The sequence below is a fragment of the Zootermopsis nevadensis genome, unplaced genomic scaffold (assembly GCF_977971745.1).
Source record: "Zootermopsis nevadensis isolate Lab colony 2312 unplaced genomic scaffold, Znev_1.0 Znev_ptg000012l, whole genome shotgun sequence".
In the NCBI taxonomy this organism is placed as follows: domain Eukaryota; kingdom Metazoa; phylum Arthropoda; class Insecta; order Blattodea; family Termopsidae; genus Zootermopsis; species Zootermopsis nevadensis.
In genome coordinates, this window is record NW_028259144.1 from 181,700 (window position 1) to 208,910 (window position 27,211).

At 46.2% G+C, this 27,211-nt stretch overlaps 3 protein-coding genes across 5 annotated transcripts; 1 reads left to right on the forward strand and 2 right to left on the reverse strand.

Moving 5' to 3' along the window:
* Nucleotides 1-72: 72 nt before the first annotated feature.
* On the forward strand, nucleotides 73-2,845 carry Rab39 (RAS oncogene family member Rab39). The gene is made up of 3 exons (XM_022074156.2): nucleotides 73-323; nucleotides 400-509; nucleotides 1,219-2,845. The coding sequence occupies exons 1-3, from the start codon at nucleotides 216-218 to the stop codon at nucleotides 1,652-1,654; spliced, it is 654 nt and encodes a 217-aa protein (XP_021929848.1). The 5' UTR covers nucleotides 73-215; the 3' UTR covers nucleotides 1,655-2,845.
* Nucleotides 2,705-9,282, reverse strand: LOC110834709 (uncharacterized). 2 transcript variants are annotated; one of them, XM_022074151.2, is made up of 9 exons: nucleotides 8,830-9,282; nucleotides 7,923-8,234; nucleotides 6,876-7,340; nucleotides 5,411-5,624; nucleotides 5,177-5,326; nucleotides 4,286-4,427; nucleotides 3,850-4,008; nucleotides 3,637-3,768; nucleotides 2,705-2,946 (listed from the first exon to the last, which is right to left on the reverse strand). In XM_022074151.2, exons 1-8 carry the CDS (start codon nucleotides 8,976-8,978, stop codon nucleotides 3,665-3,667), a joined length of 1,695 nt encoding a protein of 564 aa, XP_021929843.1. In that variant the 5' UTR covers nucleotides 8,979-9,282; the 3' UTR covers nucleotides 2,705-2,946; nucleotides 3,637-3,664. The 2 variants fall into 2 exon arrangements, with proteins under 2 accessions (XP_021929843.1, XP_021929844.1); XM_022074152.2 differs by lacking the exon at nucleotides 7,923-8,234.
* A 1,310-nt stretch (nucleotides 9,283-10,592) lies between these two features.
* On the reverse strand, nucleotides 10,593-25,930 carry LOC110834718 (monocarboxylate transporter 10). Of its 2 annotated transcripts, none has more exons than XM_087348218.1 (8): nucleotides 25,577-25,930; nucleotides 18,173-18,506; nucleotides 17,821-18,097; nucleotides 17,330-17,589; nucleotides 16,956-17,077; nucleotides 16,040-16,491; nucleotides 14,965-15,062; nucleotides 10,593-14,169 (listed from the first exon to the last, which is right to left on the reverse strand). In XM_087348218.1, the coding sequence occupies exons 1-8, from the start codon at nucleotides 25,890-25,892 to the stop codon at nucleotides 13,980-13,982; spliced, it is 2,049 nt and encodes a 682-aa protein (XP_087204344.1). In that variant the 5' UTR covers nucleotides 25,893-25,930; the 3' UTR covers nucleotides 10,593-13,979. The 2 variants fall into 2 exon arrangements, with proteins under 2 accessions (XP_087204344.1, XP_087204345.1); XM_087348219.1 differs by lacking the exon at nucleotides 25,577-25,930 and adding an exon at nucleotides 20,771-22,469 and having other exon boundaries at nucleotides 16,040-16,506.
* Between the last annotated feature and the right edge of the window lie 1,281 nt (nucleotides 25,931-27,211).

The following is a 27,211-nucleotide window of genomic DNA, read 5'->3' on the forward strand; positions in this document are numbered from 1 at the left end:
CCTCATAACATGAAAATTACCAATTACTGTTGCCACCGAGTAACATTTATTCTCTATGTCGACATCATCGCCACTATTTAGATTTTAACCGGAAGTTGATTCAGTGTGCCACGGTCAGCTGAGGGGAGGGTTACGATATACGTCTTATATTGAGCAAAGTAAATGTGCAGAATGACGAATGGTAACAATCTTCATATTTAAACACTTCTTCAAAAATGGTTGAGCCAATTTTCGACTATCAGTTTCGATTGATACTAATAGGTGATAGCACGGTCGGAAAAAGTTCTTTATTAAAATACTTCACGGATGGAAAATTTGCCGAGGTAGGTGAGGAATTCGGAGTGAGTCATTCTAAAATTGTGTAATATGAATTTTTAATCTTAAAATGTGACTGTTCAGCTTTCAGATCCAACAGTTGGAGTTGATTTCTTTGCCCGCCTGATTGAAGTAAAAGATGGAACTCGTATCAAGTTACAGCTATGGGACACGGCCGGACAGGAAAGATTTCGGTTCGTTGTGAAGTTTTACGTTCATATAATTTGCTTGCCCCATCACAGTGACTTGAATAGCACACTTGGTTCACATTCCAAGTCGGCTCACGACTGAGGAGATAATAATTTGCCAGTTCAGGGTTACACATACTTAAGCTACATACTAAGGAAGCTCTGATTAGGTTATAAAAATAAGACGTGTTTAGTAAAGACAACCGAATTCTATTTTTTCAAGTAGTGTATACATTTAATTCTTTATGAACCGAGAATGTTCACTACTCTTGAAATTTCCCAATGTGTTGTATATATTCTCCCCATGTAAAATGTCATAGATTTCTCATTTTCTGCTATCTGAGCCTGTCATTAGACTCTCAAACCATTAAAGAGCCTCCATCATGCAAATTATTTTAGCCTCTTGTAAATTCCAGCACATGAAGTGCTGTGGAAAGCCTCCTTCACTTAAGTCCTATCTAAATCCATTTGATTGTTAAAAGACCTGTGATCCCTTATCACTCAAGTAGCATACATAGGATTCTTAATATAGATATTTAACTCAAGTCCTAGCAGGAAATTTAATTTTTAATTCGTAGTTTTCTCAGTTCCTCTGGGCAAAGGACAACATTAATCTTAGAGTGGGCAGTCGTATCTAATAGGGTTGGAGAACGTACCTGTCCTGGATCTTCGTCTATAAAATTCCAATGCCCAACTGCAGTGTATGTATTTTCAGGTCCATAACCAAGTCGTACTACCGCAATTCAGTCGGGGCTCTATTGGTGTATGACATCACAAACCGCTCAAGCTTTGAGCACATTCCACTGTGGATGATGGAGGCTCGTCGCCAGATCAAACCGCACTGGCCGGTACTTGCCCTAGTAGGCTGCAAGTTGGACCTGGTGTCAAGTGGGAGGCGGGAAGTCACCCAGGAGGAGGCCCAAGCATTTGCAGAGCAGAACGGTTTGCACCACGTAGAGACGTCGGCAAAGACAGGCGCAAATGTGGAAGAAGCGTTCCATGCAGTGACACAGGAGGTGTATTCACGCATCCAGACAGGCGAGTATAAGATTGAGGATGGGTGGGATGGCATCAAGACGGGCTTCCAGCGGCCAGGAGGGCTGGATTTTAACTTGGTGGAGGCAGAACCAGCAAAATCCACATGCTGCTGAGGTACATGATGGAATGGTCACACAAACAAACAAGGTGCCTGTGCCCCAGATAGTCCTCTGTAAATATAGTGGTGTGTGTGAGAGGTGATATACACCACCAAATCTTGCCTCCCTCTGGGAACGGCCCCTTGCCATATCAAGACTCTCTGGTGCTGGCAGATACAGAAGATGTGCTTGCTTGCAAAATCTTAGGGAGACTAGCAGTCGGTTGATCTGCCACGGGTGGCTCCTGAACCTTTTAAATTTTGAGACTAATAACCTGTGGTTACATTAATCTATTATCTCATGTAACCTGTTTTGGTAGACTTCAAAATTCAACCAAAAATTTCTATGCAATGGAATATTTTATGGTGGCTGGTTTAAAAAAGCAGGCCAATTTTAAACGTTAAGATTTCCTTGTAACTTCGGCATACCCATTCTGTAAATTGTTGCTTGAATTATATTTGGTATGGTCAGCTCAAACTCACAGCCTCAAAATAGTTCCATCTTGACCTGAGTTAGGTATATGGAGAAACTTGCTGTGTCTTTGAATCATGTAAGTTGTATTTGTTTATTGACATAATTTTTGCAGTTACCTCTTTGACTTCAGAACTTTTGTGGCAAAAATATTGCAGCAAATACATAGAGTTTGGGGTTACAAAATCAACCCCTTCACTGACAATGAGCTGTGGCATTCGCCAGTCCAACTCAACAGGCACGCCCATAACACGTACATCCATTTTACAGTTGTTTTTTGACCATGAAATTCCTTTATACCCTGTACAGAAAATTGGATACCTAACACAGACTGTGCTTGCCATAAGCAACGTAACATACACTAGCAAGTGCTCACTTAAAGATATGCTACATGATTGTGATGCGGTGATTTTAGCAAAAAAGAACACACATCAATGCTTCTCTTTTCTTCAATCAAGCTACTGCCACACAAAGCACGTGGAGAAAATGTAACCATTTCCACTACCAAATGGTGGAACATAAATCGCACACATCAGTGCAGTATCTCCTGTAATTACATCATCAGGGATGACAGCTTGGTACAAAAAACAATAATTGCTAGTAATAATTTATTTTTTGTTTGGGCTAGTGAAAAAGAGACAGAAACTGGTGGAGTGATGACACTAATTTGGAGTATTAATGGCTGGATTGTTTGATTTCATGTACATATATAAATAATAAATATTATTAGTGTGACTGCTGACTTACACTCAGATTTGTGCACCAAGATCATCCATCCACTCAAATTTCCCTCTTCCAGCCGGTAAATTTCATATTACAATCTTTTGTTGAAACAGCTGGAACAGTAAAAAGAACAGAAGATGAGTCTAACATGGATTTTAATTTTATGAATTAATAAGAATATTGTGTAACTGCTTTAGGTCCCATGACTTCTGTTTTCAACTTTTATAAAGCCTGCCGCTTTAAATCGTATACCATCTATGATTTTACACGTAAAATTACAGATACTTCATTTTCAGTTCCTAACGTCCTTACAGTGCTGCATCACAACCACTGTTTGCTGCAAGGACACAAGGACCTTCAGCCTAATGCCTGTGGTTCATGACGACGGCCAGCTAACAGAGTGATGCAGACTGCGTGAATGATAAGGACATCTATTCTGTACGGTATATGACAGTGACTTAAGGTATATCACCACAGAAAATGTTTTTCCAAGAACTTTCATATTTCCTCAGTAAGATTCTGGATACACAATGATTTTCTGAGCACAAGAAATTTGGAGAAGGAATTATAAATATTAATGGTGTTTTTTTAATCCTCCACCTTGTGTCAAAAATGAACATGCAGACGAGGGTCTCCAAGATTCAAATGCCCCAGTACAGAAGCTATTGCCGTACAAAACAGATGTGAACCAATGAAGGCAGAATAACAGTTGAATTACTGGGATGGGACTTGGAGCTGCCAAGAACCTCACTTTAATAAGTGCCCAGTTCCCCTGCTGACTCACACACTCTCTCTTAACTTACAATTCGCATTACTGATGTGCTGTTACTATCACAGAGCCTCACTCAAAGCATCACAGCCATACAGAATATACTCTTCACGAGACAACCAGAATGGGCAGAATGGGCTGCCTGGTGTTCGGCTGGAATTGTCTCCTGTAACAAGTTCAGATGAACTAGTAAACCGCTGTGCCTCATGGATCTATTCTGTCTGTACCTCACTCAATCACTACTTACCTATGCGTGGCGAAGTCACACAGGTGGAGCCCATAGCCACACTCGAACTGTTCAGGCCTGGACACGTCATGACATTGATCACAGTGCTGTATTCTGGCAACAGGTCACGCAAGTCTCGTGCCACGCGTGTCTTGAAGCCCATCAGGTCAGTGTTGCCACCTATACACACAAAACCACTATAGTTTATTTCACTGTTCCAGTCTGGCATTCACTAATGATACTACTGAATGATCAGTGATCCCACCTTGAACTTCTGACGTTTGGGGCTTGAATCTCAAATCAGCTTTCTACGCTCTTTGTCATTCATAATCTTCCTCCCATCTGCTATATGATCTAATCGGTTGAGAAAAAGGAATCATAATAAGAAGCTGCCTTGTCAGAACTAAATCTGGTGCACGTCACACACACCAGATGTTAGACTTGTAAATGTGCTCACCTGTTAGTAGGATATGGCTCAGGCACTCCTTGAGGACGTTTACGGGTAGTCCGTCAGTCACATCCCGTATCGCCCGAGGCAATCCGAGACTGGTATACATCATCTCTGGGGCAAGGTACAGCTCTGGCCCCAGAGACACCCTCTGCAACAAGTTGGTGATGCATTAGTTTATGTACTGACAGTATTAAAACTGCCTATGCTATGTGACTGTCATGAGACAGGAATTTTCAATAGTGTCGACAAGATTGAAATGCAGTCGTGTAATGTCAAAGATCAGACTTGATGATTGGAATCAAACATTTAATTAAAGCACAGTTACTTTGAAGTACTGGGCTGGACGAACAATGAATGTGTGGTCACAAATCATCACCAAATATGAATTGCGTAGGCAATCAATTCTTTACTAGGCCCTTGTAAAATTACAGTTGTGGCTGTTCTGTCACCAGGATGAAGTATGGCCATCACCACTACTTCTGTGCTTTTATGTTAGGCAGCCTGCAAAGTGGAACTGCGAACATTCACTCTTGATCATGTTCCATGCAACCATATAGAGAATGCTGCCTTAATAATTTCCCAGCTTGGAATGTTGACATCCTGCAGATAAATAATGAATTGAAAGTAAATGGGCATGGCCCTGTTAAGGCACTACCCAAGTCACCTGAAGAGACGGAGGAAGATGACAGAAAATCAAAGGCAGAATACCCAGTAATAAGTCCCAGAATCTAAATCGGGCGCCTCCTAAAAACAAATCTACAGTGCTACCACCACGTTACCATACATTATGCCCACTGAAGTACACATAAGGAATGAAGGTTCCAAGCAGCTTCCAACGGTGAAACAAAGCTGCCGATAGCCATGAGACTACCAGTCTGTGTCATACTCAGCACTTACCCAGAACTGTTTGCAGTCTGCATAGCTGTCCACACGCAAGTCTATGTGCTCCCGGCGTGCAGGCCCATTGCGACACTCCTCATTCGCAAAGTTGTAACTGAGGCGACACTTCTCTTTCACAGCCAATGTGTCCAGGTATGATATGGGGATCTGGCAATGCAGTAAGTACAATTAGCCACGCAGTCCTCGCATGTTTGAACATCTTAACGCACAGCTAGTCTGTTATTGGTGTACCTCAGTGTACTCTTTCGGCTGCCACTGCATGGCCAGCTTCAGGTTCTCGGCAACGTGCCATCCGCCCACTGGGATGTGTTTCCATCGTTCTGGCACCACCTGTCCATCTAGTATGACCGCTACTGATGTACTGAATGCACCGCTGTCCACCACCACACACGTATTCAGCCGCATCATAGCACAGATTGCTAGTGGCTTAGCAATCATACACACTCTAAAATTGGATAAAAACAATTATGAGTCAGTTTCATTCACCTCCTAGCTTCATCACTCGCTGCCCTAAGATTGAGTGCATCATAACAGTACGAATTTACACAAAATGTTAACGTACAGGATTACAACTAGTAACTGCAGTTATAATTTTAAACTTTTCAACTCCAACTAGTGACAGTGAAGCAAGAGCAGAGAAGTGCATATCGACAAGAAGATAATGTAATCATGTTACAAAGTGAAGTTTACACACCGTAACAGGAACAGACTAACATGTCTGAATATACAGGAATATATAATGTACCATTTAATTATAATTTATAACATGGTAACCAATGACAATTAAGTGATGATAACTCAGTGAACATATGGACACAGACACAAAAACTTTACATATCACATTTTAACATTTGTGCATTACACAAAAGAAATTACTTTGCAGATGGACAGTTTGATCCAAAACATGTGACAATACAATCAGTATATGATGCAGAACAATTTTTGTGGCACTCTGCATTAATTTGTTGTGTGAAGATGCTAAATAAACTAGAATAATTTGAATGTTATCCTCATCTCCATTTCAGTCATCCAAGTGGCCATTTCCCAAGAGATTTCTCAACTAAAATTCATGTACAGTCTTCATCAATCAAGTTATATGTCCAACAACTCATAATTCTTGAATTCAAACATCCTATCAATACTAGATGATATATAAATCACGAAGTTCCTCATTACCAAATATTTAAAAATTTCATTTTACATTCAAATATTTTCCTAAGCAATGAACATTATGTAGAATTAGTTAGCCCTTACTGTCCATGTCAAGCAGCTGGCAAACCATGAAACTATTAACCTTGGAGCAAAAATCCAGCCAGCAGCTACATACTAGAGTTTAAATCCCCTATTATAGTACAAAAAGGTTACAACAACCAACAGCCTCCTTTGAGCAGATGGTAGCAGATCAGGGAATTCCCCGTCATGGATTCTGAAGGTTCAAATTAAGCCAGCAACGGGCTCTAACCTAGAGACAGTGAATCACGCCCAGTCTCTCTATGATACCCTCCCATCGATGTCCAATTAGTAAGCACTTAATATTTCAACCATGGTGATCCATGTCTACATCTCTCTGTCCTAAATTATCTGCCCTAAAAGACACTGTAAAACTTTTTCAGTCCGCTGCACTCTGTGACAAACATGTTATTCCAGTGACCCACATTAATAATCATTTTGAAAAGTACAAGCAAAGTGCACTAACCTGGCAACCTTGATTGTGAGGAACAAGTAGTGCAGCAAGTGGATGCGCAGAGCATCACTCATGGCCAGCGGCTCGCAGAACACCAGGACGGCATTCGGTTTCTGCAGTACTGGGATCAGTCTCATCTGGTGAAAAAGGTGGCCCACAAAATCTTGTACAACAGGGTAGCAGTTGTCTTGCAGGAGGGCTGCTGCAGGGCTTACTATATCCATGTTGGGGGTTCCCAATATGTTGACAGTGTCAGTGCAGAAGCCATTTACAAGCTCTGAGTACTGGCTGGGGCAACAAGCCCCACCATTCTGCTGACCCACTCGCTTTTTCTCACGATACAGCTTCATAGGATTGCAGAACACACAGAATGGACCGTTCACTTGGCGTTTGCACTTTGAGGTTTGTCTCACACGTGGTGCAGCAGACACTGCTACCTCAGTGTCTGCTGCACCACCAGGGTCCTGTGTGCCACCCCTATGGAATACATCACACTTTAGCAAGGTGAAAGTAACATGATTCAATGCTCTACCCAGTCTATCTGATCATATATTATATCAAAAAAAAATAATTAGAAAACGGAACAGAAGTTTGCTTTGCCTAAGCACTGCATATTGTAGGTGGTCTGCATTATGCTCTGTCATGCAAGTGACCACTATATATAACTTTTGGATCGGGGGGGGGGGGGGGGGGGGAGAGAGAGAGAGATAGAGAAGACAGAAACTAACACACTGCCAAACCTCTGTCCTTGTCAATTCTTTCACAAGAAAATCATGGCCTTTCAGAGCCAATCTGTAAATGACTCATTTGAACTCAGGCATCTAAAAGTAGCTGATTACTTCTTTAATCATTCAATAGTAATTACAAATATATGTATGATTGGGTGGGGAATCACCCTGTTCTATATTTCAATCAAAAGTAAACACTTCGGATTAGATCCCACGACTTCAAAATACGTGTCAAGACGCTCGCCCACTTGGTGTATGAGCTGCAACAGGCAACTTCAGTTACAAAACCTGATGAGCATGGACATGGAATACATTGCACAGTGCTACACACCTGTCTGTGCTGTTCTCATTTGGTGACATTTTGGGAATGCCAAACATGGTGAAGTGTCGACGCATGATAAAGCTCGGAGCGATGACCCGGGTGTATTTGTTCCCAATGTCCACAACAACCTTGGACCAAAGAACCTCTGAGCAGGAGGCATCACACGAGAACTTCATACAGTGAGAGCAACGTGGGAACACTGTACCAGAGTGCAGGATACTGTGCAGCCGTAAACACACATCTTTGTAGTTCAGCCTCAGTCCATGCACACTTGGAAAATCGAAATCACACACAGACACCAGCTGTGTCCATTTTTGTTTCCTAAAACCAGACTTCAGATCACTTTCACAACTCACTGCTGACACAACTTCAAATTCAATGGGCACCACTCAAAACCACAAACTAGATAGCCAACAATATCAGCAATGGGAGATAACAGATGCTGACCAAGGAAACCACACAACTGAAATTCCTCTACACCCACAAACATCACATGACTAAACTCAACATTAAACTAATCTTAACGATTAGAATGATATCAGTACACTACTGTGGATGGAGGTCATATATTACTTCATCTTGCTATAACCCGATTTCAAATGGGTTTATTATGTAAACATGCAAAACGCCTGGATGTTATTTAACTGAATACGCATGCATTGCTTTCAGCAAAGAACATCAAAATTGTTTCCAAATTCTGTAATATGGATGGTAAAAATTACGTTTGATACGAACTCTTACTGTGCTATCACACGGTTAATTCAAAAAGGAAGCCCACGTTTAGGACACACTCTCTGTATCGGTCGTCATTGAAGGAAATTGTTTCAAACACGTCTGCTGCTACCAAAATTTTGATCGGCGCTTACAAAATATTACATTTACTTCCATTATAGTGACATCGACCTCATTCTCTTACCACAAATAATCCAAACTGACGATCTTATTTAGATACTTGCAAGTACATCCCAATGATAATATATCTTTTACTTGGCAGTACTTGAGTATTTTGATCCATATTTCTTCTGGAAAAATTGATGGATCCATGCAAAAAACTTCAAGACTCATAACAGTGCATATAACACACACACAACCACAAACTAAACCGCCGCCACCACATTGCGAACAACATTAACTCTTGTAGAGCATTCGTACATATCGAATACCAACATTACATAAGAAATATGTAAATGGAAATGTATTTCTTCCCAATTAAAAAAATATCGACTATATTATATTAGATAATCATAGCCAGAAAGTATAAACACAGATTACTCCCAGTACTATGTCTTCCCAAAAAATAAAGCTTATGAATATTTCAATTTATAATGATGCAACTTTCGCAAAAATTACAGGACAGAAACACCTATATACAAATCGTCAATTCAGTGTTCTAATTTGGTAGCACATGTGGCGTATGACGTCAAATACGTATTATGCTGCCATCTGCCCACTTAAAGTTAGAACTACTGTAAACACGATCTCTCGGCAATAATCGGTATTAAACCATGGTTGAAACCGGTTCGAACAACTTAATCGATAGCAATGTTAACTACAATCTAACATACACAACCCCATTACAGGTCACAAGTTCATTTTACAAATCTGGTAGTCTTCTGAGATTGTGCACAATGTTGTCCGGTGGAAACCGACCTACTGACAGGGCAGCAGCACACACCTCTGAAACTGTGGCAATGTATGTGAAAATGATAAGGTTAAAGATTGCACTGTGAGACTGAATGGCATAATACATGTCTTGAGCAATTATCCAGTAATAATTAGTCTGTAATCATGATAGAACAAACACTATATTTCTCACATACTTGCCAGAGTGACCATGACATGTGATCCACTGGTCCAGTTACAATGCAGAATAAATCAGGGTTGTGTGATTGCAGCACCATGTCACATCAGAAATGTCTTCCTTCCAAGTGCTTTTTCAGTAGTCCAAACAGGTGCAATTTTTTTTCTGTTACAGGATCTATGGGGTGCACATTGTCATGGAGAAGGATCACATTCTCTGTAAGCAAACCAGGATTGGAAAAGTGATGTGAGGATAAGATTGAAATGTAGGATTTGAGTGAAAGAGGTTAGAGGATGCACACTGGATTGAACTGGTTTAGGATAAGTCTCAATGGCAAAGTTTGGCATAGCAGAAATGTATATTCACGGAGTGATGGGAGATGCAACTCAAGCCTATCTTGTTTGGCACAAGACACATTCACTATGGCACATTTAAATGCCAGCCTAAGCATGTGGTCAAATGGCCAATGGCATAGGCACCACCACTTTTAAGCAATTTCCTTGGTGAAACAGTTCTATGGTATGAAAATCAGTAAATCATTTAAACTCTTAGACAAAGTTTTCTGACAACTTGGTGAGACACTGCCACCATCACTGATGCTGAACTGACAAGTACAAGTACTGCCAGTGGCAGTACACGTGTTAAAATACCAGACATTTCCAAGTTCGGAAACGACTGATATGACATCAGACTAATGTGACAGAGAACAAAGATGGTAGATACCTTATTGGGTCACATTTCTGCTCTGTGTTCATCACAATTAGATTCCATTTCAAGGTTAGGTTAATCTCTTTGAGGACACATCCAGTTACCCAGATCAATATTTACAAATTATGTAAGCTACAGGAAATTAAAATGGAAATGACTGAAGTGGCTCATTTCACTGTAGTCACACAAAGCTATACATCTTTATTGTAACAAATATAGCAACTCTGGTTCTACAAAAATATCATCCATACTATAATAAAGCACTCCTGTCAGAACTTGTTTCTGCTCCAATGACTCCTGCGACTGTCACAACATGCCAGTAAGGAACCAAAGTTTCAAGATAAAGAATCACTGTTGCACAAGTGCTGGTCACTTTCTGCAACATCACACTGGGTCAATGACTTGGACCCTTTTTTGAACCGAAATTTAAAATGACTCCATGCAAATGTACTGTTGAAATTTTCTTTAGTGCTTGGTAAGAAGTGCTCACTCAAATACAACATAAATTGCATTTGAATTGAGAACTCCTTACCAAGCACTAAACAAAATATATCTCATTACGTCCTATAAATTTTCATCTGAAATATTTTGCACACTGCTTAACATTTAATAAAATATATCTCAAAATGTACTAAAAACTCCATTCTAAGTAATAACCAATTATGAATTGATATAAAAATTACATTAATTAACTGGTTCTTTTTGAGAAGCCAACAGTTGCTGGCCTGACCAGAAATTCACACATTTTATAAAATATAAAAATGAAGTGTGGATTTCAAATGCTAATAAAAATTCTAGAGTAAAAAATTTGTTTAGCGAGTTGAAGAGACATACAAACAACTATGATGATATCACAAATGTATACCTAAATGTTTGTGGAAAGTTGTGGACTACAAATGAGGTATCACCCCTTTTCAACAAATGTACAAGACATGTGACTTCTTGAACTGTGATAACTTCAAGTTTCAGTTTGCTTCAAGATCCAAATGAGGTACAGGTGACAAGGTGGCCAAAACAGATGGGATGATTTCAGAAATCTGAAAATATAGTAAAATGTTTATTTAAAACTAGTGAGATAGTGAGCTAAGAGTCACAGGCAGAGTTGCTATGGAAACACAAATTCTGACACGTTTGCTAACATAAGGTGTATACGAATGATGAATACTCTACCCAGACACTGAACACCCTAACAAGTTGTAAAAATGGACGATACTCTTCATATTGTCACTTGCTACCAACCTCAGACCTGTCTATGCCCTGTTGGTATTATTGACTAGATTCTTGTCGCCACAACACACACATCAGTTCGTTGATATTGGAAAGCTGGTGCACACCGTGTTCTTTCACCATACAATACCACAACACACATCACAGCTGTTAATAACGTAAAACACACAAGCAATATGGAAGAAGTTCCATGTTATTGGCCATCATATACAACACACCAAATATATAATAATTATCGCTTTCATTTCTGTAACACCTTGTCTAAAATATTTATTCAGCCACTGTTACTCTATTAATATCTGAAACTTAATTTACTCCTTGAAGGCAAGTAGCAGGCATGGTTGACCAGTACAGTCTAACAGAGCTGCCACAAGTAGACTCAAATTTTACCAACTATGGTCCTCCAATGAAATTCTAACTTACCCACTTGCATGTGTGTTAAGTGTTTCATGCATGCATACAACATGCTGTTGTGTTCTTTGAGAAAGGGGACAACGCTTATCAGACGCTAAGTCTACAGATACAGTGGGAGAATACCAAGTATGTTGTGCACTTATATGGAAAGTGCTCAATCTTATCCCATAGCGTACACAATATGCAACAGTTATAATGATCATAACAAAATTTAAACACACTTACATGATGGAAGTGCACAAAAGTTTCAGAAGCCACAAGGCAAGTGAAACCTCGAACGTTTCCTGCGGCCGTCCTCTGTGTCTCTAAGCCCAAAACAAGCAACAAACTTGCAGCAACGCTAATGCCATCTCTGAACACATACAAGCATAAATCACATAATTTTATACCAGTCTCTAAGCATCAGCCAGATCAAATGATAGGAGGCATTGCTCGAGTGTTTCAGTTGGTTCATTGACACAGAAAGAATAATATGCCAAAATACTGTCATTCTATAATCACAGATTCCACAAATGTTGGGAGGTGACAATTCCTGCAAAAACAGTCACACTGTGACCATCATGTTAGGCAACATATGAGAGCTAAACAAATGCAATGCATGAGAATAATGAGAACCTGCAACAAAAAAGTACCTTAAACTCACTTTGTCACAAATGTGGAGAACAGCAAATAGCTTTCAATAAACTTCGGTTAATTTTTCTAAGAAGATGAAGAAACGACAAAAGTTTGGCTGTACTCTATTTTAAAGCATTAGTCCTTGTGTTTTGTACAGTAAAGAAGTATTTAAGAGATGCCACAGCTGTTCATTTTCAATACGGATAGGCAACACTGACAGGCAAGCGTGGCTGAAAACCAAATCTACTCAACAAGCTACAATGTGCGTCTCCTTTCTCAAACAAAACATGACAAATGAGACCTTAGCTGTTTCACGAGATTCACAGAGCATGTCTGAAGATCGGAGTCAATAAAATAACTTGCTGTTCTCAAATTTTCTTACAAATCCCACTAAGAACAGAGTTTATGTTGGTCCACTGTAGGTTGTTCTTAACAGATATACAAAGAGAATGCCAACACCTTGAGTATCATTAAAAATATTTGTATCCACACACAACAGCAAGTCAGAAAGTCTGTCCAGCATTTTGTTTAAATTGCCTTATGTGGCAAGCAAATTAGAACAACAGTCACAAATGAAGCAACGTACATAAGTGAAACATGAGTTACAAGAAGAAGGTGACACATAAATAAAATGTCACCAAGGAGTTGCTACATGCGCAATCAAAAGAACATGAACATCTGACATCAACACACTGAATGTACCTAAACACAACACACACTCTCCTCCCAAAAGGAACCCTCAACACGTTCACTGCACATTTACTGAAATAAGATTACTTTCTCCTATGTCACAACAACAGTGAACAATACAAGAAATCATGATTAAAGGTTGGATTTAAATTTATCTTCCAACGTAAGAGTACGTAAGTGCCACGATACTATTGAATACATCTGATTATAACAGATGTGGGAACAAACTTTCTTCAATTTAATCTTAATAATACGTGGAGTGTGCATTATATTCAGGGAAAAATTAAATTCTGGCAAATATGTTAAGCTAGGCAGTGTTGTCTTACTGCAAAGTGGTCAGATCAAACACAGAACTGACAGCATCCAAAGTATGGCATTAATTATGATGAGAACAACATGTGAGCTGCCAACATCTGGACAGGCAGGTTCACACCGTACACCAGCTGGGCTTATGAGCTGTCTGTAGACCTCCTGAGCCACTTGGGATTGACAGCAGTGCCACTCCTCTCACACACCTGACATACAGCCATGCAAACACGTCCATGGATCGATCAATCACCTGCCCAGCTGACCTCATGCTTCTTTCCACTTCATTCCTACTGCCTGTCCCATCACACGGATGCTTCGTCAATGACGGTGATGACTCGCTTTGGGCCCGACATGAGGCGCCACGTATTGCTTGCTCGAAACGCGGGTAACTCCCGAGAGCCCCTTCGCGCCTCATGGTGAGCACCTGTTGCTGCCTCCCCATCATCCACCTTCACTTCAGCTGTTGTGTCGTCTGCCGGCCGCGTGTTTTGCCTGCAGCACAGAAAGAAACCTCAGGTACAGAATGCCATTAAACTGTATTTATGAACATTTTAAAAAAAACCCGATTATCTCCAGACCACATAAAATATGGATAAGCTTTTTATTTTTTTAAAACAAAGTGCCCACTATACACCATATAGGCGCTTGAGGGGGAGAGGTGGTATAGATGGGGGTGAGTGGTCAGCATCATGCCCCGGCCATGCTTTACTCCCGGGAAAGGACAACGGTACCCATCGGATAGGAGGCTGGGTGGGCCCCAGAAACGGTACAGACACAGAGGCTAAAGGAATGATCCTCTGCCCCCCCCCCCCCCCCCCCAAGCCCCCCCATCAGGGATCAAAATCCGATTGTCCAGTCTGTAGCCAGTCACTATACTGATTGAGCTATGCCAGCTCATACATAAAATATGGATATGTATCGAAATTGTTAATATTTCTGCTTTATTACATAATGGAAACATTTTGTATCTTCAAAACTACCTAAGAAATTTAAATTAAAACTGCCTTCAATACCATGCTCATTATGCTTAGCCTGTAACTATATTTTTATAGATCCGAGAAAAAAGTTCATCATATAAAAATATGTAGAAGACAAGATTCACAAAGTGTTACAAACACTTGTAACTTTCATCTCAAACTTTCTTCAAGTGTAGCATATTTCAAAGGAATTAAGAATGAGAAATTAAAATTATTTATTTCTGTGTGCAGTATACGAATATCACGGACATAGAAAACTTCAAACTAGAGATGGTTGCTTTAACTTCTCAGTCAGTTTGAAGACGCTCACCTGGCGAGAGACCAACGTCGCCCCTTCCTGTCCAGTATCACCGGCATCTCGGCTATGAGGTTGTTCTCAAACTCGCTGAGCATCAAGTAGTTCTCGACCTGCAACATGACTTGACGGTTTTTGAAACTGGCCAAACTGCGTGTACGGAATGATACAAGGCTAGTGATTCATCATCTTTTTACAGGACTACTTTTGCTTACTTTCCACACATAATTTAACTCCACGACGAATGGTTTAGGCGCAATGGAGATGCCTGTCATAGTAGCATTCAGCAAAACTGTTCACCCCGGACTGAAAGCCTGGTCAGCACAGTCTTGTAGTACGAGCATTTAAATCCACTATTATAGTGCAATATAGAATACGCACATTCAAATTTCCTACAAGCGCCTGCTTATCTAAAAATTAGTTAAATTACATATTAGAAAATAAAATTTAAAAAAAAAATTGGAGTAATAATTTGTTCAAATATCTTATGTAACATCAAATATTTCAAATTTTTTGCAACTGAATTAGAGTTTTTAACTTTGGCACTCCCTACCCTCCAAGTTGTGAAACTTTCTCTCTCTATCCCTCAGGATATTCAACTCCCTTCTTCAGACCACATTCAAAGGATAGCACGTGAAAGGGTCACAACATTTCTCTCACTAAAATCAAGAGAATCCTACCATAAACACCACCTCAAATGAGGAAAAAGTCTGGCAGAAAGCAGACAATGCTCAATTTGAAACATGTTTCTGTGAACAACCTTTTGGAACACTGACGAGTCCAGTGCATGGCCGTGCCTTCTCTTAATATTCACATGAACTGCAAAGCAAAACGAGGTTCCGAGTTCCGATACACTGAATAATGGCAGGCTTCATAAAATCTGCCTCTTTCCTAGTTTCATTTGGCTTCAACACAGATGTTAGCGCGTTCATGACGCATCTCAATGTAGCAACAAATGGCACATATATTCAGTATCTATTGTAGAATGCAGAAAAGTCCTATCTGAGAGACCGAGTTCAGCGTCGCTGCACGCAGTCTAGGTCATCCGGCAGATGAACATGCCTTTTTATAAGATGTGACACCAGCTTACCTTGTTACATGATGTTATACAGTCTCCTATGTAGTCCAGATCATCCAGCAAGTTGTCTGGGAGGTCCATGTCTGCAATGCCCTCTTCCGATATGCAGGTCAACTCGGGCTTGTCCCCTGCTGCAAGCAGTAGGTTGCCTGCTCCTCCCAGCAGCTCTGACGCACCCGCCCCTGGATTCACCAGTGTGCCAGGGCTCACGGCCACCATGGGGGGTGCCGCGGCGCCGCCGCCCGGGTCATTGTTGTCCGGCTCCTGGCTGAAGGAGAGGCGTCGCCTCTGGGGGCACGTCTCGGAAACGCAGAGGTGCTGCGTTCCGTTGGCGCGGGTGTGCTTGTGCCGTGCCAAGTTACGCCGATGGAGGTCAATGAAGAAGAGCGTGAGGCTACCGACCAGCACGCAGGTGGAACTGAAGTAGTAACCTGCCTTACCACCACAGCCCACATTGATGTAACCTGTAACACAGCCCTCTGAGTGTTGTCATGCCAACAGCATGCAGCATAGCCCTGGAGTAGGCAGATAACAAGTTCAACTTTCTATGGAGTATTTAGAAGTGGTACAATCTAAGATTGTGAAATTAGACGAGATCTGGAAAAAACAAAATTACAAAATTAAGAGCTACGAAAGCAATTTCAAGATGCTCATGGCCTGAGCATCTCTGAAGTGAGACTGAAAGTTGCCTTGCGGTATCGCACGATGACCAATGGGTTTCAGTTGTACTACGGTGATGATGGTTTGTTTCGCGTTTGTGGTGTGAACTGCACTCGAGTCTCAATACTAATGCATTTGGCCATGGACAGTTCTAAAAATCTGTTAGGACACACATGTAAACGCACTCGCGAAGATGACAGGGTCGAACAACATTCCACAAGTTCAGAATAAACTTAGAGAGAACTGAAAAATATACCGAGATCCTCACCTGATATGGGCACCCCAATGGCAATTGGAATAGCCTGTGAGCACTGCACAAAGCCCCACGTACGCGCAAAGTTGCGTGCCCTCACCCGCTCATATGTGTACATCTTGAGGGAGTAGTGATACCTGTAGAGCAAGCAGACACAGTGTCTCAGTCTCGTAACAAATTTCTTTCTACCCAAAATTCTACACTTTACGTTTTGTTTCCACAGAAACATTCTTTACCAATGAAACCACATGAAGCGAAGAGGAAGAAGAAGAAGAATAAAAGGAGAGAGAGAGAAGAAGAAGAAGAAGCTTGTCCGGATATCTAAAATTCTTCGGGGTAACACACTGTATCATTCATATCAGACGACTGAGAGCGGGAACTCCACGCACCCTCCACAGAATATCCCGTAGATCCAGGCAAACATGACATAGCCGTGATAGTTGCCATGGACCGCAGTCAGTGCCAGGATGGACAGCCCACACATGAACACTGCAGCCTGGCAAAGGTACTGGCGTGCAATGCGGCACTCCACAGAGTTCTGCACCACCACCAAGCCAAACGCAGCGCAGCCCAGCGTCCAGGCCAATCCCAGGTATGTCTGCAGCAGCACGGCCACGTCGCCCAGCCCTTCCTGCTCCACCTGGTGTGCCTTTCAACACAAATGTAATACATGTAGTCTACACAAATTTATGCAGGCATTCAGAGCGATTACTACAAGCTGTTCAAGGCTCAGAGCAGCTAACGTCTGCAAAGTCTTCATGCACGTTCCACCAATTCAGTACCAACAACATTTGAGATGCAGAAAACTGAGTACAGACACACTACGTCACAACACAAACAACGTTTGTGCAGGCTTTAGTCAGAACATCTTGGAACTGACCAGGTAGAAGATGGGTGTGTTGATACCAAAGGAGCTGATCCCAGTCGAAACCAAGAGGATGCGCACCGTCTTACTGCGCAGCGTGCTGAAATCGAAGAACGGCGGTCTGTCGTCTACCTTGTTCTTGTCCTTGATCTTGCGTTTCTGGTTCTTGAGGTGCAAAATGGCGCGTCTCTGCGGATGATAGAGTGAAGCAGAGCGGTAGAAGGTGCCAAGGATGAAGGTGAGGAAGACGACTCCGGTAACGGCCTGCAGACCCAGCCGCCAGCCAACAGCACTGCAACGCAAAACCCGCGTTTACTGGAGCCCGCACACCCGCGCAACACTCGACTTCGCAATGCATTAAGAATACCTGATGGCGCCCCTGATAAATGCAGACATGACGGCTATCCCCAGTCCGCTGCCCGACACGATGAAGATCTCCACGAACTCACGGCGTCGCTTGAAGTACTGGGCCACCATCAGCGTGGAGCAGTCACGTGTCATACCAACGCCGATACCTACAACAGCTCCGTAGCTCAGGAACAGCTGGTGAAACTGCGAGGCGAACGACGTGAACAGACATCCCAGCGCGGTGACCAGTCCGCCCAGCACGGCGGTCACGCGGGTTGACTTCCGCCTGCAAAAGGCGATCGTCACAGGAGAGACGAGCAGAGCGACGGCGGTGGACAGCGCCCCCAGCCAGCCTGCAACAGAAGTCCGCGTAGTTTCTTGGTTCGAGGCGCCACAGACAGACACCAACGAATACGAGCGATAAATCAGATCGCAGCTCCCCTAGCGCCACAGCGGTGCGATTTCTGAAGCGACGCTCCGCCTTGACGGACTGTGCACCCGGGGTCAGCCACTCCTGTGATAATATAAACATGTATTCCCTCCCGCGCGCTCCGGTCGTCATTAAGTGGGCGGGACGCCTCATATCGGCTGATAACCATAATTACGAGATTCCTGAGCGTCGCACCACTGAAAGCAGCGAATGATCTGGACTAGCGCGCGGAGAGACGAAGCTGCGATCATCGGGCCACGGCGGCCCGCGAGCGGATATAAGTAATTTGAGTCGTCTTGTTCTCTTTTCCGTCTTCTACGCCACTGACCACTCCCATCGCCCCGGTCTCTTGGTCGGGGGCCAGAATCCCACATCGCGGCTTTGACAGTCTGGCAACACCGTCCCTGGAAAAGTGTCGGTGCCGAGCCCCGAGCCCCGAGGAATGCCTCAGACGCGACGTAACGGAACTTGACGATGCGAAAGTACGGAAAAGTCGCGAGGAAAATTTGTGAAGGTCACGGACGTCACGCGGCCCGACCGCAACTCGCTTCTGACGGATTTCAACTAAATCTGGCACGCTCGAAGACGTTGCCAAGTTTCTCCTATTTCGAAAATTTGGCAGAAACAACTGCGCTTGTCCGGAAGGTGCGTGCGAACTTGAGGGCACGACGACCGCCGGCAAGCAACCCGAAGCCGTCCTTCTCCGAGATGGCGCGTCATCCTGTATCGTACGAGCAACGAGGAATTTGTAAAAACGACGAAGAAGCGAGGGGGTGTTTATAATTAGCCGCCACTTCGCCGACCGACTCCACCGGGGACGGAGACCGCGACGCCTGGAGGTCACGAAAATTCAAAAGTTCTGAGAAAAGTTTTTATGACTTCACAATGACCCGTAATCTGTTTACTGGGGGGAGGCGGCCCCAGCGAAGCTTAAACACATTTGGCTCTGGCACTCTCGTCCGCCACAACAGCGCCCGTCCATGACAAACTGCAAATTTACAGATTGTCAGAGCGGGTGTGGTACGTATATTTACCACTGGGCTTTAAAGGGTTCACTACACCTGGTGGACGAATGAGAAATCTAGGGAACAAGATAACCCACACAAAAGCTCCCGTTCACTCCTCGTTACTCAAATTCGACAAACGAAGAACGAGTGCTTGTTGCATGACACTCGTCCACTCGCAATTATCTTCGGCTGAATACAGGCCGCGTAGAACGAGGTTTCGAATTGAACATCGTCTCATAAGACGGGGACGCGAGGTCAGTCTTAAGACAAACAATTCGCCTTTTATGGCAGCGGCGCCGTGCCTTATCGAGTTTCTGGCCGCGCGTTGCAGCTGCAAGTCTTCGCCGCGAAAACGTTAGTCCGGACGCTGCTGGTCCAGACCGTCCGCTCTCACTTTCGGTTCGCTGCATCTGAGGAAACACGAAAGGAGCAGCTTCTTTCAAAAATTCCTCCTTCAAACGCATCAAAATCCTTCTCGTGAACGGAGCGCCACGTTCTCCGCTGTTACACACAAACAAATAACAAATATCCCCCCCCCCCCCGCGCCTTACGCCTCTGACAACGAAGGCATTCCGCGAAACTGCATTAAAATAGAGAAAATATTTTACAAGGTGATGAACGTTTAACAGGCACGGAGCCATATAATTCTAAGAGCGAGAGCCTTGCGTTGACAGAACGAGCGGAGCGGAGCGGAGAGTTCCGAGAAGGAAGCTGGGCGTTCGCCCCATCAGGCGCTTTCAGCGAAAACTGCTCGCGGCCTTACGAAACGCAAAAATCGTCAGTCAGAGAGACGCCGGTCGCTAATTTCCACATCGCGCGCCGTGACACGTCGCATCCGAGATCTCGCAAAACAGAAGCACATCGACCAGCTCCTTGCAACATCTTTTCGGGCGGCGTCGCGGACTGACGCCCTTCCACAGCGAGGTCCTCGCTTTCGACGAACAGAAAAACTGCTTTGTTCACGGCGCGTTACTTCAAAGAGAGAGAGAGAGAAAGAAACAACGGACGAGCGTCTTGCAAGCACCAAAACAAAATTAACGCGAAATGTTGCAGACACACGCGAATTCAAGAGACAATGACGGCACTGCACAATTCAGTCGTCGAACGACGGCCAGACCCTCCGCTCCGCCGGCCTTTCCTTTCGTCGGGGAGACTCCGGCACTAGCAGATCCTGACGTACCTGCGGAGGGGAGCCCCGCGGCGGCGGGGAATCGTCCCAGAGTCTCCTGTAACCAGACGCCCGCAGCGCCGTGCATCCCGTGCGCCAGGACCTGCACCAGGACGGCACAGACCACCACGACCCACCCCCACCCGCCCTCGGGGTAATAGTGCTGCCGGATGGTGCTGGTGGGGCGCTGCTGGTGCTCCGCGCCGCTGCTGGTGGCCGCCAGTCCGGAGTCCTCGGCCCGAAACAAAAGCGACTCGGAGCGAGCGACAGCCATCGCGGAGCGGCCGGACGGGACGGCGGGTGCCGGCAGACTGACGGACGGACAGCGCGCGCGGAAGGATCAACAATGCGCGACCGCGGCAGAGTGGCCGGTCATCATTTCTTTTGTTTCTGCTTTTTCTCGCCGCCTCAGCGCTAATAATGGCATCCATTTATCAAAACACGACGCGCAAAAAACGGAGTCGTTCGACAATCTCTCGAGACACGTGTCTACGCCGACGATGAGTCATTACACGAGCTGACGGCTTCTGGGGAAAAGAAGGAACACGCGGCCACATTCGGAGTCCAGTGTCGCCAACACACGCTGAATAACAAGCGAGAGCAAAGGCAGACGGAACGTCACGAGTCCGATCTGTTCGTTTGGCAACGAACAGAACAGAACGCAGTCCGAGTTTACAAGCGCTGCCTCCATCTTCAGGGCGACGACAGCCTCGTTCTCTCTTCGGTCCGAGTCGTAACGGAATGCGTTAATCGGTGCTGCCACGCGCGGACGACGCGGGAGCCTAAAAATACCGAACGTCGCGTCGCCACGGCACGAGTGGCGGGTGCGAGGCAGAAATAGCCCCGGAAGGAAATTCGGGACGAGTCCCACGATTCACTGGATGTTTAACGACGCCGCATTCATGGCAAGAACAACGACGTCGGAAATGAACCCTGAAAAACCATCGCAGAGAAATTCTTTTCACTGGCCCTGCGTTTCGGCAAGCGACAACCCTGACCTTTTCCAGGTAACAGACGGACTCGAAGGGCGTCTCTCACATCGAACACGCCAGAATCGCACTGCTTCGATATATGTGGTTTTCATTAGACCTCTCGTGTCTCCCGCGCGCACTCCGCAACAATACGTCTCTCGGCAACAGAGTTCAGTGACTGCGTCTGTAATTAGTGGTTGGCCGAGGTACCCGAGTTCTGTTTCTCTATAATAGTATTTCGTGTACGCTCCGCCCCGAGACGCGTTGCCCCGCCTCGGGCCATTCTGCGCAGACGCGAGCAGTGGCGTGCTCACGCCGTATGCACGCCACTGCAACTGTTAGGCCACAGGTTTCGATGAAACTTGGTACTGGGGGTTCTACGAAATTCAATTTTCGAAAGAATCATCTTCATAGTGAGACGAAATGTAACGAAATGAGGGACAGATGATTTGTTTTTCGCAGTTAACAAGTCCATATTAAGGCGAAGCTCACAGAACCCACGCCAAAAACGCTTTCAAGACGTGTAAAAAGTCCGGACAACTTATGACCGGAGCCTAAAATGACTTTAAAAATATCACCCGTGCAGTGGCTCCGTCGCTGGCCTTAAACAGCAAAACTGCGAAAGCCGGGACCCGACCACCGTCCGCGATATCGGCTTTTCGGGGAATTACTTCGTCGTCGTTTCCTCCGCGGTACGGGTCGGTCTGTGCAATTGAATGGACTCAGGTCCAGCACGCACACTCCTCTGAGTCTTTCGGATCGACCAACGCCTCCAGGAACATCCTATAGTCGGAATATTTTCGTCGTAAAAAACCTAAAAAAATACACGTGCGAGGCCGGCGCCGCGGTTTGTCTTAATATCGACGGGGATTCGGGTCATATAAACGGCGTCTTACACCTAAAAGAGAGATCGAGAGAGAATATAAAGTGGGAACCTGCGCACCATCTGTCGAGTACTTTTCCAACTGCTTGTGGACCTTCACACCCAGAGCGCGTGTCCATCTGGCGACGTCGCGACGAAACAACAACGGCAACTGGCGACGAGGTTTCGCTCGTTTTGATGAAATGAGCGACCAACACACGCGGGTCTGTCCGGGGTGGGAAGGCCGTCCAGGACAGGGCGGCCACGTGACGTACACAGCCAGCAGCAATGGACACGGCCCCCTCACCGCGTGTCAGTGCGACTGACGTAAGCCCGTCCTTCCTACAGGCTGACGTGCTCTAGTCATGGAAACGCGAGCCCCTTGTGCCGGTGCTGCGCCCACCTCAGGCGCTAATGCACGGCTTTGTGGCTGTCACAAAGGCGCGTCATTTAACAACGCTGCCACAACTGTCAAAGTTGACACGCGACTAACGATTCTGCATGAAGAAAGGCGCCGAGGAAAATCACGAAATTCCAAGCATAATCAGCGTGGCTACACGTCACGTGGTGATAGACGACCCTCTCCCCGCGCGTAAATTACAAGAAGGAAAAAGAAGTTGACGCGAGCGCCATCTGCAAGGAGCAGGAGGAGAGCCGATACTTCAAGAAGGATCTTCTCAGTAAATCACTTTTTTTTTTTGCAAAACGTTTCTCGGTTCGATGGGACAGCGCGGCCGCGAAAACAAACAAACACAGGGTGCTCAGAAACCTTGTTCACTACGTCTCGTTTTACCACGCTTTCAATTCAAATCTACCGACGGGCTCCTTTGACCCACTCTTGCCCCCTGCAGCCTACAGTAACGGAACAAGCTAGACGAGGGTTGCACAGACCAGGGACGCATGCGCACTGACCGAGTGGCAGGTGGGCTCCGGAGCCAGACCACGTGGGAGGACAATCAAGAACCCCGTCTGAAGCGAAAAGGGCGAAGGCACAGAGAAACTGGACGCCGGATACTCCGGAGGACCGCCCTGAAGCCGGAAACACGCGAGACTAAATACACGCCATCAGGAAGACGACGATTCCGCGGGAGGCGATGAGCCTTAGTTCGTATAATCAAACGAACAACATGGAACATCACGATCTCGTCCCGAGGAGCTTAACAAACCACCCACGCAAGCAAGAAGGTCGATATTCCCAGCAGATTACACGGCGGATGATCTTTGTGCGCGCTCGCACTGTTTTTCTGGCGAGGAGGAGTGTTGTGCCAACGACTCGCATTCTCTGCTATAGCGTTCGGACCCGCAGCGCGATCACGTGATTTTGCATCAAAGGATTTGCATTCGTTCTCAGTCGGTGGTTCGTGGACGTTCATCGTCGCTCGCACAAAAGCTCGCCACAGCATATCCGCCCCCTCGTTTCGCGATCCCTCCGCCGCACAGCCGTCAACGAGGGTCCACGGGGACCCAATCATTTCGCCTCGACGCGTTTAAAAGAAGCGGCGACCCGGAACCTCCTTCCAAGTCCTTACCTAGTCACTCAGCAGGCTGTACGACACAGGCAACTGAAACCTTCCCCCCCCCCCCACCCGGTTACCCCGTCATGAAAAGACGCTGGTTCAAAACCCGCGTAAACGAAATTTTGGAGATTTGCTGCGTCCAGAGCGCGAGACGACGAGGTACTCGCTCGGTCGTCGGCAGGCGACGGAGTGCTCGTGTACCCAAAACTCGACGAAATTTGGAACCCGGAACTTGCACGTGCGCGTTCTGTCGCAGTCGTTTTGTGTTTCCGGGGCCACAGATGACAACGTGACGTCATTACACCGGTCGTGGGAACGCAGCGAGGGGCCTGGTTCGGCGCTGGAACACGGCGTTCTTTAGGCGGAAGGGGACAGAAGAAACTCGGTGGGCGAAATTGATCAGGGCCAAAGACCACAAATTACACCAGAAACGCCGACGTGTATCGGCAGTCGCCACACGTCAGCACTTGGACAACGCGTCTCGAGGCCATTTACAACTGTACTTCGGAAGAAACAAGGAATTGTAACAAAATTTTGGCCGGATATGGTTCAGAAGCGAGCTTTTGTGTCGACGATGGTGAACCCAGAGGCTCTACAAAGGAAAAGCCCTTCAGTGAGTAAGAACTGCTCGAGGAATTCGTCAGTCGCTGGCACATAACACAAAAACTGCAATTCGTAACGAAGGCCACGCGGACGGACGAGGCCGACAGCCGCTCCTTGGGGTTTCCAACAGAGACAGCGCCGTAATCGCGTCAGTTCGTTACCCCTGAACACGCGAGTCGCGGTTGGCAGGCCGTGGGTCGAGGAACAGTATTTTGAAACAGGCCACCACGGACATCGCCCCAGACACCTCAAATGCCTCTGGCGACGGCGTCACCCAACTGCGCCCTTGGGGCTCCGATGCGAAGATGAACTGCTTCTAGGATATTCCGCAGTGCACCCTGGCCGACGTTTCGGAGGTGCTTGCTGCCGACATTGTCCTGAAGAAGACGGGCACCGTCAGCTTCGTCGCCCCGCACACTTCGCCAGAACGGTGGATGGAAACGCCGTCCACCTCGGCGTACTACCCGAGTGCAGAAGCCAACACTCGCTCAGCGAAGATTCATTACCGTGTTCGCAGAATCCATAAGCACGAGGCAGGCACGAGTATTGCGAGAGGATACTATTAAAATGAACTTTAAGAAAACAGCATAAGGCGAAGAGAGCAGCGCGGAGTGCCAGGCACTGTAGCGCTGTAGGTTGGATAACGGGACCATAGGAGTGGGGCGAGGGACCGCGGGTCACTGCGCCAGGAGTGTACACGCCACACGAGAGCCAGCCACAGATTACTTCATCAGCGTTCCTTCCAATATTATCGGCGACGAGCAGGCCGTCTTAGCCCCACAGGCACAGAGCGTTCACCTCGGCCTTCGGGGTAGAGCGTTCTGCCCCAAGGGTGGAGGCGGCATGTCCCGTCACCCTCACTCACCGGCCGGAGTGACGACGCCGTCGACGCCGCCAAATCGCCGCACCGTCTCGACCAGCAGCACGCCGTACGCCACGTGCAGACCGTGGCTCAGAAGCTGCACCAACACCCCCACGACCACCACGACCCACCCCCAGCCGCCCTCCGGGTAGTAGTGCTGCTTGAGCGTCAGCAGCTGCCGCACGTCCGCGGCCACGAGGCGCGGGGCCGGCTTCGCGGGCGGCGCACCGAAGCCCCCGAGCCGGTGAAGTTGCGGCAGCGATCGCGAGCGGAACAGCGGGCGCGCGGTCAGCGAGTCCTCGTCCTCCGCCTCGTCCATGACATGACCGACTGCGCGCTTCGACCGCCGGGCGCACACTGAGCCGAGCGCCGTCAGTCGGAACGACGCGAAGAAGACGAGGACGAAAAGTGCATCGCGTGGCTGCGGCTTTTCGAAAGTGACGACGATCGGCGTCTGCGAAACCGATGCAGCGTCGATAAACACCGCACGAATCGATTGCAGAGACTCGCGTATCGCTGCTTGACAACGAGGCAGAGAGACGACTCTTGCAATTACGGCGCGTGGTTCGACGACCTCAGAATTTGCGGTGACGAATCAACTAATCAAGCTACTGGCACATCACCGTAGCCAGAAATGACGGCTGATAGGCGCCCGTTGCCATGGAGACGAGTCGCGGGAAATCGAAGATAATGGGACGCCATTACAGCGCTCGACACATTAGCTGAGGTGCGGATTATTGCCAGTAATTAGCTAATACAGGTTAATAATCTTGTGGCACAAGGGATGTCCACCGTTGACTTGGCCTCTGCGAGCAGGGTCCACCAAGGGCATGAGACCAGGGACAGAACAAAGGCGTCGATGTCTTAGTGAGTGATCACGTGGACTGCAATGCGAACACGACAGCGACTATCAGCTTCTCGAAGGATTCCGGTCTGTGGAGTCCGTTAAAATTTGCACAGGCCGTCAGTGCGCAGTGATACCAATCTCCAAAACTGACATTTCCTCCACGATTGGTTACAGTAGAGAGCTCACGGGCGAACTTACATGTGGCACTTGCCATCTATCATCACCGGGGTAGACTGTTACATTTTTTGTTGAAATTCCAAGTGCCAATCGCACGTCAGACCTGCATTTCAGAGGAGAGTCCTGAAGTGGATTGTGGTCCCGCCATCTTGTGCTTTCTGGTCAACTACGCGACCGCCAATGCAACGCACACGCCGCTCTTGTTTATGTTTCATCCCAGACGCCGCCATTTCAGTTCGTTCGCTGCGTCAACAAACCGAAGGCTCGCTGAGTGAAACATCTGAGCGTCTTCCGGTTCTGCGTCTGCTGCAGACCTCGTGACTGGACGTGAACACGTGCACCGAAGGACTACGAGGAATTAGCCGGATAATATGTCGCGAGGATTCATTTATTTTCGCAGTCGCCCCGAGTAACCTCACGTAATCATCAACTTCCCACCTAAAAAACACGCACACGGAACAATGGGGCGAAGTCTGCAAGCCAGAGGCCACTGTGCCCAACCTCACGAGCCGCCACTGACTCCCATCTCGTGGTTTTCCCCGCAGTTCATCCAAACGTTAACCCGTGGACTACGAAGGAAAAGGGCGGCATTCAAATGTTTCTTCCGGGTCGTC